This window comes from Ananas comosus, linkage group 11 (assembly GCF_001540865.1).
Source record: "Ananas comosus cultivar F153 linkage group 11, ASM154086v1, whole genome shotgun sequence".
Taxonomy (NCBI): Eukaryota; Viridiplantae; Streptophyta; class Magnoliopsida; order Poales; family Bromeliaceae; genus Ananas; species Ananas comosus.
Window position 1 is genome coordinate 2,651,032 of NC_033631.1, and position 12,204 is coordinate 2,663,235.

Consider the following 12,204-nt stretch of genomic DNA (forward strand, 5'->3'; position numbering starts at 1 on the left):
ATAAACGTTGTAATATTTTAAACGAAAATTACACTCTTTTAAATAAAAGTTACACTTTTTAGACAAAATTTGGACTCTTTGGATTACATTTACACTATTTTTCCTCTTCCTTCTTCTTTTCCTCCGCTTCTTCGTGCTTCTCTATGCTCATCTCCTCTTCACCCTCCACCTCTACCGTAGTAGATACGTCACTCACCAAACCAACTTCTAAGAACTCGCTATCCCTACCGCTGCAGCCGATGCCAACAAAAAGGAAGCGCTTCTTAGCACCAAAAAGCTCACCAGTGAGGGGGGAGGCACGCGGCCCACATCACCCATCCGAGGTCAAAGACACGTGTGGTGGAGACAGAGGAGGGTGGGGCGACATTGGAGAAGAGAGCGACGGAATCGGAGGCGACGTCCTAGAAGACGGTGATGAGCGCGACCTCAACAGGGTCGTAGGCGAAGAGGTCGAGGGGTGAGTGGGCGCAAGTGACGGTGCGTGGGCCGGAGGCGAGGCGGGACGTCCCAGTAGGTGATAGCAAGCACAACCTCGATAGGATCGAAAGCAAGGATGATAGGGAGGGATGTGTGGGCACGGGCATGGGAATAAAAAATATTTTGATCAATTTTTAAAAAATTCGCACAAAATCTATAAAATCTAAAATAATGGACTACTTAAACAAAATCTCAAAACTAATAAATTTTTAAGATAAATTAGCCATAAATATATGCAACATGCAGTAAAAGAAAATTACTCCTATGCTGGATTCAATGTGTCTTTTCACTTTTGTGCACTCGATATCCAAAATACAAATCCCGAACCCTAAACAAAATATTTACCTAATCTCTGAACAATATAAAATAGAAAAGGACAAAAAAACAAGTGTTTACACTTCAAACTCATGTTAGATAACAGCTTAGTTTTCACATCTTTGTGCATGTCAATCACAATTAAAAGAACAAAAAACCAAAAGATAAGTCAAAATAGAAATAAACCACCATTGTAGAATGTACAAGCAACACCAATTGTTCTGCTAATCAACCAAGTGATAAATAAACTGATCAAGGGGGCAATTCTTAAAAGCTCCTCTTTAATTACTTTTGGTTCTAATAACAGTTGAGTTCCAAATTCTAATTAGCACCGTAAGAACAGGATAATGAATCCCTCTGTTGGGTTTGATACCACAACAATGGCAATCTCTCTTATGAAATCTAGGAATAAATTATCTCAACAAAGTTATTAGACCTACACATATGGACCAATTAGAAAAGTAGCTTCCACTCATAGTTATAGTATTTTGCAACAAATAAGCTCATTAAAGGCCAAGATCTCAAGTACAAACACTATCACAAATGCACATTCCTTGGCTGATACAACAATAGAATACAAACCATATTCTCGCAAAAGAAATTCATAGCTAAGCTCAATCAACCAGAAGGCAGCAAAACTAGAAAAGAAAATAGGAAAGATCGGCATAAAGAAAGGGAAAATAAATTGCAATAAAGCAAAACAAGATCTAACCTACATCCAACCTTTGAAGATCAGAAACAGGCTACAGAGCACAAAGTTAATATAAAGCAATGACATGAAACAGCAATAACAAGACCAAACATCCTAATATACAAGAGTATAAAAGCTACAAGAGATGAGAGGGACAAAAATGGCCCAGAAATAATAAGAAAGTCGATAAGAATTGTCATAGGAAGTAAGGGACTCCGGTCCTCGGCCCCCTCATCTGATTGTTCTCCTCTGTTTCTGTGAAGAACTTCACTTCTCTCTCCTGTCGATTGATGAAATTCTCATTAGACAACTTATTTTATATTACAACATGAAATACAACAAAAAAGAAAAAAAATGATAAAAACAACTATGATCACCTAAAGGTATGTTATTCTCAACCTAACTAGTACCTACCAAGTAATAACTCCTGTTTTATATCAATACTTAATAATGGGAAAAGATGTATATCATGTTTGTGTTATCATACCATATTCTCATTGAAGCTCAATATCGAAGCGACGTTCCCACACCTGTAACAGTAATTAGGTGCAGACCACACCTGACAGTATATAAAGTGTAGTTTCAGCAAATTGGATTTGGTAGGCCTTAATAGCTCAGAAGAGAAAAACACTTCTATACTGAGAGAGAGTTATCAAAATCTAATCCATACATCTACAATACAATTGTCTTCAATCTGGGAGAGAGAAATAAAGGAACTCACAGTGACAAGCCCTTTGTCTTGAAACATGTATTTTAGACCTTCTTGGACAAGCTGGTGAGCCCGACAAACTAGATCGAGATTGTTTATATGATTGAACTGCACAAAACATTATTAGTATAGTAAGCAGCAGATAATAGTAAATAACATGAATATATTAGCAAACACAGTTTCTATTACCATACCTCGGCTGTCACCCTGGACCCAAATAGCCAACCTGCTCCACGAGGACTGACGGCCCATGTTTCAATCTCTTCAGGGTCACTCCACATGAGATCGCAAAAGGGGCCCTCATGCGGAATTTCACAGTTGCGGTCGATAATCCGGATCTGCTCGCAGGAGAGTAGAGAGACATTTTGAATGATGTATCAAAAAACTAACAGAGAACACCATGTGCTCAGGAGAACTAAAATTGTATGCTTTAACACTAACTAAATGTGCCAGCAGTGCCATTGCTCAAAACAATCATTAAGTACTCCTTGATGTTAGCACAGAATAATTCAGCCAACAGTGAGCTGCGAGATAAAAAAACATATCAACTAACAGTCCCGTGAATGCCAGCAGAATAGCTGAGGTATCATAGGCCGACAAGTCACAGAATAATTCAGCCAGTTTTCCAATATTTGTTGAAAACCCAGTGAAAATAATGGGTTTTCTAGACAAAATATGAGAAACATGTTTCATGAACACCAAATAAGGTGAAGAAAAACGGGAATCTTAGTCATCCAACTTGAGAGGGTGACTAAGATTGTATGCCTTAAGCTTTCCATCCACTTGAAACCCGCTTGTAGTTGTCAATGGTCCCAAGTCACTCACATTGTTAAGCATTTCGTCTTACTTGCTTGTAACTTCCCTACTGTTCGGCTATTTTGGATCAGGGTCATTTTGCAAGTTCTATTCCAAATTGGAAGCATTGGTTCTAACCATAAAAGCCTAACAAGGATTTAAGTGCCATAGCAAAGGGCCATGCCAAGAATTTGCTAGCACCGCACGGTGAGTTCCTTGTGGTGTCGTGCTGTACCGACGTGTGCCGGTCACAAAAATACTTGTATACCGACATAGTATGACATGAAATATTTATTTTCTTTGGCATCGCTATATTCTTATTGCTTATTATATATCTTTATAAATCGTTTGCTCCTTATTGAGATAACTACTTGTCAATTTCAAAGAAAAGATGATGTTAAATAGTGCCATCAGCACGGGGGTCCTATCATGCCGATATCTCGTCGGCATGATATGGGACGGCCCATATCGCTGGGCACTAAAAGCCTTGAAGCCCAATCTTACCTTTTGCAAGTAAGGGGTGGATAAAAGAAGGATAAAAGGGGAGATTGATTTTGTTCTAGTTGCCATTCTTTTGGTCAAAGAAATTTTCAAAGCGTCGTTCATATTTTTAGAAGATACAGAAGAATCTGTTCAAACCAACAAAAAGAAGATCATTTCTCCATCTTTTTTATCTTTCTTTCAGGAAGAGTAATAAGAGAATTATGCTTGTTAATACATATCAGCTGAAACTAACAGTGAAATCCATTGTTATTGTTGTTGTGTTGTGAAACCACAGATAGTTAACTAAAATTTCGCAATTCTCAAACAAGTTTTTTTCTGCTATGGCATGTGGCATGCTGGTCATGGCATGTGCTTCGGCATGCCTTGCATCCAACAGCAGGGTGTGCTAAGTATGAGAATATTTTTCTTCCAGAAAAGAACAGCGAAAATAAGCTATGGGAGAAGCATCTCGAGTTCATTTAACATAAAAAACAAAAATGGTAATGGACTGGCTCCTAGCAGCACAAGGGGTATTATATACCACCATGCCAAAACCAATCAGCACAGTACAGACCACCCTGTTCTGAACAGCAAAAACTGCAAGGACAATCCATGGTTCAAACACCAGAAGAAACAATGCTAGGAAATAAGGGTCACAAAGAAACTTTATCTCAGAAATGAATTTTCATGAAATGCATACCTGATCGATAGTGCGTACATCAGGGGACAAGCCACCATGCACACAAAGCACCTAAAATGCCAATTTACGTTAGCAAGACAGAAATAAAATGTATAGATACAAGTAGAATTATTTAGTGCTACATAGTGCCTTACAGTTCCATCTATAATTGCTGACAGAGTAAGGTAGTCAAACACATCAGTGCAATACCGCCAAGCATTGGCATTTCCGTACTTCCTCTGGCACTCATCATAAAAGCCATACACCTGAAGGAGGCAAAATAATCAAATTACAACATAGAGAACCTAACATATCTACTTATATTGTGAATGGTCGTTTGCAGATGTGAGATGATTACAAACCAAAATGGATCAAACATTATGGAAACAACAAAATCAAGAGAAAAAATTCAAATGGCAACAACGGGGAGGAGTTAGAAGAGTCATAGAATTAGGAGAACTCGATTAAGCAGCCAAGACTACAGATATAATACAGCAATCTTAATCACATTAAAACATCCTTCAGGCATTTCCACACATGTAGTCGGACTCTTCCAGCTAAACATCCATGAGGAGATTTCCAGGCATGACAGCCCAACATGTTGCTGTCACCATCCTAAGTTTTCCTCCACTTCCCCCTTGTGAAAGAGTTAGGACCGCTCATGCAGAATCAACAATCCCCAAATGATAGCTACCCCAACAATAGATCTGATAACATATGTAGAGCCAAAGCTCACCAGTATTAGGGTTTGGCCCCAATCATGCAGCCAGCACTTCATGTGAAGCACGGCCCTTGGTAGCACTGTTTGTTGAAATGTCAATTTGGTGCCCAGCTTCAAAACAGTATTTCTGCTTCTGCATATCACAGAAGCAAACATCCATGGTACAGCAAATAAGGCATTTTTCCCTGCTTTGTGCAAAGGCAGCATGAGAAGTGGAGTTAAACTGGCCCTTCATAACTTGGCAAGCCTAAACATGAATTCCAAAATGCTAAAGCCCAAGCCCAAGCCCAAATAACTAGATATACCTGTCAACAATCCACTTTACCATTTTCCATTCAGTGGACATAAAGGTGTGAAACCTTTGTAGAATTGTGAGCATGTATAAGAACTCTTAATAATAAGGTGGAAAAAAGAATTAAGACAAAAAGGAATTCTACAAAAAGGTGGAGATTAACAAGACTTAACAGATCAAAATACCCTGAAACAAGAAACACTACGTGCAAAAATTAAGTATCATTGAGGTGTGAATGCTACGGTGACACGAAAGCCAATAGTGATAGAATAAGAAGAGAATATCCGAAACATTGAAAAGTAAACCCTATAGAGAATATGATGCAGGACAAAATTCGGATTCCAACTTGGCCTTGCACAAGAGGGTTTTTGGTAGACCTCGGATGGTCTAACGAAGAAACGGATAACTAAAGTTCTTCAGTAGGGAAATAGGGAGAAGCCTTCTCCTGTTCGATGAAAATGCAGGTCTATGAGACGCAAAACAAATCTCTGTACCCAAAGTCTGATAGGATGAAAGTAAAGAGACGATTTCTTTTTACAATTAATACCTAGATTATGATGTGAGAGACTCAGTTTGGGTCTGCTGCAGGAAGTAAGATGGAGGGCAATAGGTTACGTGGATTCACGCCTCAGGATCGATGCCACACAGTGTGTTGTGGTGCTAAATTGGGATTTGCACCAGAGGACCTTACCTAATTTTGAACATCAAAGAAAAGGGGGCGGGCAGCAGTCCTTATGTTCGGCATAGAAGGTTGCGGCAGTGCCTAGGAGTTCATGCTTATGGGAGGAAGTGAACAGCCTGCACCGGCTAAAAGAGATAGAAAGGAAAAGAAAAGTGGGAAAATAGACGAGGAAACTAGGAAATTGTCCCCAAAACCAATCTTTCCCATTTGCAAACAGTCTGAGACCTTAGGGCTTATCTATAGCCTCTAAAGCCATAATCCAGACAGAATAGGACTTTACTAACCTAGCTAACAAAACTCTCACAAATTTCGGGAAATCCTCTAAATTCTAATTAGACTATAAATAAGCGAGAACAACCAGAACAATCCCAGATCATCCTAAAACCCAGTAAACTAAAAAAAAAATACTCAAAATAAACCTAAATAAAACTGCCATCATCATGAAAACCACAGAAACAAAATGTTCAACAATACATCATCTGTAGTAATATACTGAATTTTGATCTTATAGTTTTAGAATGAATGCTATAGATGGAAGTGGGCCTCCGTGAACAGACGCTTTCTCATTAGACATCCCCATGTCGCCACACCACACGGGAGGGACATCGGGTGTAAAAAGGGAAGAGAGGATGGGGTTTTCTCGCTTTTGGCATAGCAGGCTGGGAGGCCCACACGACGGGCTATTAGCTCAATGGTAGAGCACGCCCCTGATAATTGATAATGAGGGTGGAAATAACTGTATTCATTATTAGATACTCAACACATAATAGCTTTGAATTTATAACAAGAGCACACCTGTGTCAACTGCCTGCTTTCATGATTTCCACGCAAAAGGGTAATATTTGCTGGATACCTGGTACGCAAACCAAACTTAACTAAAAATTTAAAGTAATAAAAATTTAAAGTGCAACCAAACACTTCGCCAAGAAGGTCCACAGAATCACAGCACACATGAAGAAACAAAAACATTCAAGATTTAATTGATACAAACAGTTTAACAAAAGCCGTGAAAATGAATTTGGTGTGCTTGAACAAAGATTTTGCTGCTTTTCAAGGAAAAGGTGCTTATCACATTAGAAAAAAAAGAGAGGAGATTTCAGGCATTTTAAAACCACCAATCTTACTATCTTCAGAAAGAAAATACTCTCTGGGAGGAACTAGATGAACCAGCTAGTCAGTTATAATTATGCAAATACAAAAATAGTATAGCTCAACAAAACACATAATTTTCTAATTTCATATAGGTATGATATTTGCATCTGTTTGACCTATATTCTAGAACAATTCCTGTACTTGGAAAGCAGAAGCCGGTAGTTAGGCAAAGAAAAATCTATAGTTGCTAGTTGAACCATGGAAATGAAGTCGGCTTCTTAACTCAGAAAGTGGAAACTCCATTTGGAACTTCTAAATGTGGCTTTCCCTGAGAGCTGTTGAGTAAAAACTAGCTTGTCGAAAAGATCTACTCAAACATTTCTGTCAAAGCACTTGCAAGATTAAACAGGTTCTAGTGGCAAAACCCTACCCAAATACTGCCAACACACCAACCAAATATACAATGTAAATTTGATTCATAAGTAAGATGAGAGAGCCAAAACTCCAGGACTGAAATACATTAGAGTATTAGATGTACCATATACATGATAAATGTCTAGAAAATTAGAAATATTTCAATTTTTCCTCCCATTATTCTCAATTCTCTCATATAAAGTTTCTTAGACAACCTCAGGAACAGCAATACTGCTATATATTACCAAAGCAAAGGGATGTATCGTTAAACAAGCTAGACAGCACTTTCTTAGATCTCATATTTCAATGAGTACCTGGCTTTTAGAAGCAAAAGAATTGTAAAAACCTCCAAACTGTTATAGCCACGATCTACAAAATCACCCTGGTATAGAATTACATCACACGGAAACAAGGCATTACAGTCAATTTCAATAAACTATAACTAATTCATAATACTTGCAAGCTCACCATGAAAATATAATTTGTTTCTGGAACATGGCCACCAGTCTGGAAAAGTTTCATTAGATCATGAAACTGGCCATGAATGTCCCCACAGACAGTCACAGGACTATTGACAGGCTGAACATTTGACTCCTCAATGAGAATCTCCTTTACCTGAAGGGGTTTAAGATGTAATGAGTTAAAGCATGACATAAACATGACATAAACTACAACCTTAGTCAAGTACACAATGAATCCTCCTTATGTTAAATGCTATGAAAAAACAAAGTGAAACGAAGCATCAATTTAGAAAGGGTAAAAAATATCACGAAGAAAATAACACTAGAAAATGATAATGACAACAAAACTAACTACATTATAGTTTTAAACCGGCTCGTTGATGAACAATAAGCGCTAAACATAAGATTAGCCCTTGACTTTACGTCAAAATCAGATCAATCGTCAATTACATCATGTCCATAGCTAGCTATAGAAGTCCACTAATCCTTGACTTTATACAGAAGTTTTTTTTACAGCTAGGGTTTTTCCCTTAAGCCTTCTTTATCCTAAGGTTTGCGTAGGCTAACATACCCTTTCTCCTATCTTTTTCCTTGAAATCTTATCCTCTTAAAGTGATTTTTAAGTCTCTCACTTCTAAAATTCCTATGAGAAAGATTTATTCTCTTTTCATTGTATCCAAAGAATTTTAGCATTATATTTTTGCTATTTGAAGTTTTTGCACTTACCATATAAGATCCCAATTGATGAAAGAGACAGCGATTCCTAATTCCATGCACTACAAAATGTTGTCATGGGAGGCTGCATAGGCGCTTTGGCACTGTCACTTCCAAGCTATCTATCTCTTACCTCAGACCACTTACTCCTCGCATGCAATTCAGCGTTTAACCATATTATGCAGCATATTTTATGTAAAAGGAATTTATATAAATGCTACTTAAAAACTTTTATGTAAAAGGAATTTATCCTACTGATTTTATATATCACTCCAATGATCTTAAAATATTTATAGAATATTAAGGTAATTTCAATACACATAATGCCTTTATTGGAAAAGAATGTGATCTGTCACTTAACATATAATCAATACAAATCAAAAGAGGAGAAAAGATGGCTGTATATCATAACAAGTGCCTTTTAGATCTAAAGTTACTAATTTTTAAACTACTAATTTTCTTGAGGATCTTGTGTAGGGTTAACTAAAGATTCTTGATTCAGATAGAAATTCATAATTAAACTATTCTAATTTTGTCAACCGTACATTCACTACATCTCTTGTTGCGTAATATGCTCTATGGTAGAACAACTATGTTCAGATATCATACCTCATAATATCAGCATACAAATATAAAAAGATGATATTGAGGTATCCCCGCTTCACTCCCTGTAGGCCTTCAAAGGCTAACTTTCCACGTCCGCTAAGTATTTTATTGACTTTGATGACAAAGCAATGCCATCCATCTTCACCTATCCACCAGCAATCATGTATTGTGGATTGCAGATTTGTAATTACCCAAGCCTTTGTGCAACTGAACAGACGACTAGAGGTTGAACATAAGTTTAGAAGTACAGACCCTTTAATGTTGACAAGCCAAATTAGCTAAAAAAAACAGCACTCATTCGACTACTATCACTTGTATACTTACTTTCTCCTCTTTTGTAGATCTATCAACGAGCCATCAAGATGTCCTCTAAGATGTCCTCTTTACCTCAACATTGGTTAAAGATAAATTGCCTCCAAATCTGAGAAACAACTGTGAATCCTATAATTCTTTAACATCTATCAATTCAAACACTCATACAACAATTTTTTTTTTCCCTTACCTCACCTCAATGCCTACAAAATTCGAAGACCATGTACATTTCGACTATAGTGTTATAGTAGAAATTAATCCCGTGACACTAACACAAGTATTTGGCATATCAAACTTGTCATATCCCAATTATGGTAAAATGTAGAGTACAGAGATGTAAACATCTGCTTATCTACTCATGGTCCAAATTAGACAAAACACAGCTACAAAGAAGGATTATGTTTAGATCCACTCTCCTAAAAGACCTTCCAGAAAAGTCATGCAGGTTGACTGTGGAGAGTTAATTCCAACTTGAGTTTGCACACATGGGGCTTGCAAGTGCAGGCATGACTCATTTGCGCAGAAAGAATGGGGATGAGGGGCACACTTAGCTGGGGCAAAAGGTGTTTGGGGGGCTTTCATTAGCTTCAATTGGTCTTAACAACAGAGAGAAAGACAGGAAAAAAAAAAGGAGAAAAAAAAATTAAGAAAAGAAAAAGAGGAAGAAAGATGAAAAAGGGTTAACCACAGGTTGAGAAAGAAGAGAACAACTACTCAATTGTACAGGAAAAGAGGGAAAAGATGGATTATACGGTAAAACTAAAACTCAGATTCTCACTTACTATACAAAAGAGGCGTAGAAGACCTATTTATAGAGAAAGTTGAAAACCTAACCATCATCAAACTTAATGTTCTAGGGTTTTCATATCATCTAAACTCAAAATAACTTTATTTCAAGCACCTATCCTGACACTTATATAAATCAACTAAAAACAACAATTAATACTTAAGATCACCCAAATCAAAGCTGAAAAGAATAAAATATGACTGAATTGACTTTCGGTTAACCCTGTAACCATACCTCATCACTTTTCTATCCAATCATCCCATCTTGAATTTTAGAGATTAAAGCAAATTTTATGCCCTAACCACTCATAAGTCACGCTTAAAATTTGAGAACAGAATCCCTACCCGACAGCAAGGACAAAGCAGTCATACCATGTAACAGCCCGTCCCACTAGGACTAATAACTCGTCGACCCAAACCACCAGCCAAAAAATGCTTAAGCCCAGTTATTACTTCTAGTATGCACGTCACATATAAGCCCCTCACACTCTCCGACATTATCCAATGTGGGACTATTGAAATGTCAAATACCAACTATGTGGTCTTGATTATATAATTCTATTCTCCCATTCAACATTGTTAGCAGCAAAATTATTACCAAACCAATCATATCTTTGCTCACTGCTTTCTTACATCAGCTTTGATTTTCTCACCCTCTTAAGACGTTTTTGTGTTTCTACTTGATAAAGTCACTGTTTACTGGCAAATACTGTGATCTCCACTAGAAGTATCAAATTCATTCCGATCAATTCCAACCTGAATCTAAGGTACTTTACCAAACTTGTGTCTGATATAATCATTATTGCTCATTTTCTATCCCAATAGTGTACTCTGAGACACGCGTGCGCGCGCACACACACACCCAGAGGAGAAAGAATAAAAAAGTATAACAGTAGAGCATACACTGGCATTGCTACAGTTTCAAAGCACTTATGATCTCTTTATTCGCAGTGGAGCCAGCAAACACGAACATAATCACAAAAAACGAATTCCCATTTACCATAAATGTTACAATATGCAAAAGAGCCTAACAACTATTCCACAATCCGTCTTAACCAGAAAATTCATACAATTCACGTTCACCACAGAGAAAGTAACAAGTACAAATTTCACAGAGCTCCCAATAGCTCAAGTATCGCAGCCCTCTTTGTTTCAACTTTTCGTAGCCCTATTAGATTTCTCAAGAGCGGCTCTTTTCCTTCTCAAATCGAAGGCACAATCTCTTCAGATATCAAAAACAAACAACAAAATACAGAAACACAGAAATGGACCCAGATCACGAAACGCTAGATCCGTACGAATCGCTAACGAACACGAAGAGAAATGAAACCCTAGAAAGAGAGGGAGCGGGAGAGGAAGAGAGCGTACGTATTCGCAAAGGAGCTGGAGCTCGTCCTCGGCGAGGTGTTGCCCCTCCTTCACCTTCGAGATCCACAGATCCAAATCCATCGGAGAAGACGACGAAGAAGAGGAGGTGGAAGAAGAAGAAGAAGACAATAAGAAACCCTAGTTCCTTCAAAGAAGAGAAGAGTGCGAAGAGAGAGATAGGGGCGATTCGACCGAGATAGAGAGAGAAAGAGGGGGCTCAAAACGAAATCTTTGGAGGTATTTACTCCTCCTCTCCGCCGTTGTTTTCGCTCGTATCCCTTCGCCCTTCCTCTTCCCCGTCGTAGATCGGGGTTGGTTTGATCTTTGTTACAATTCACAATGTTTTGTTCTGGTGCTTTATCTTTCTCAATTTCGGGGACATGCATAATAGCCCCTAAACTTTAGTCAAACTTAATTTTCGTCCTTAATTTTTAAAAGAGGTTAATCTACAACTCAAAAAGATGTTGGAATCATAGGACCCTCATATTCCAACTCTATCTGAATTTTAATATAATAAAAAAAATGGCCAATTTGCATAAAAATTTCTGAATCATAGGACCCTCTTCCGCCGCCTTCGCCCTCCACCTCCACTGTAGCAAATTTTGCA

General features: G+C 37.9%; 1 protein-coding gene across 2 annotated transcripts; it reads right to left on the reverse strand.

Moving 5' to 3' along the window:
- On the reverse strand, nt 1,328-12,002 carry LOC109717442 (phytochrome-associated serine/threonine-protein phosphatase). Of its 2 annotated transcripts, XM_020243237.1 has the most exons (11): nt 11,846-12,002; nt 11,598-11,651; nt 7,819-7,965; nt 7,665-7,732; nt 6,640-6,697; nt 4,305-4,415; nt 4,171-4,221; nt 2,387-2,530; nt 2,205-2,300; nt 1,971-2,042; nt 1,328-1,763 (listed from the first exon to the last, which is right to left on the reverse strand). In XM_020243237.1, the coding sequence occupies exons 1-11, from the start codon at nt 11,981-11,983 to the stop codon at nt 1,680-1,682; spliced, it is 1,023 nt and encodes a 340-aa protein (XP_020098826.1). In that variant the 5' UTR covers nt 11,984-12,002; the 3' UTR covers nt 1,328-1,679. The 2 variants fall into 2 exon arrangements, with proteins under 2 accessions (XP_020098826.1, XP_020098827.1); XM_020243238.1 differs by having other exon boundaries at nt 11,598-11,934.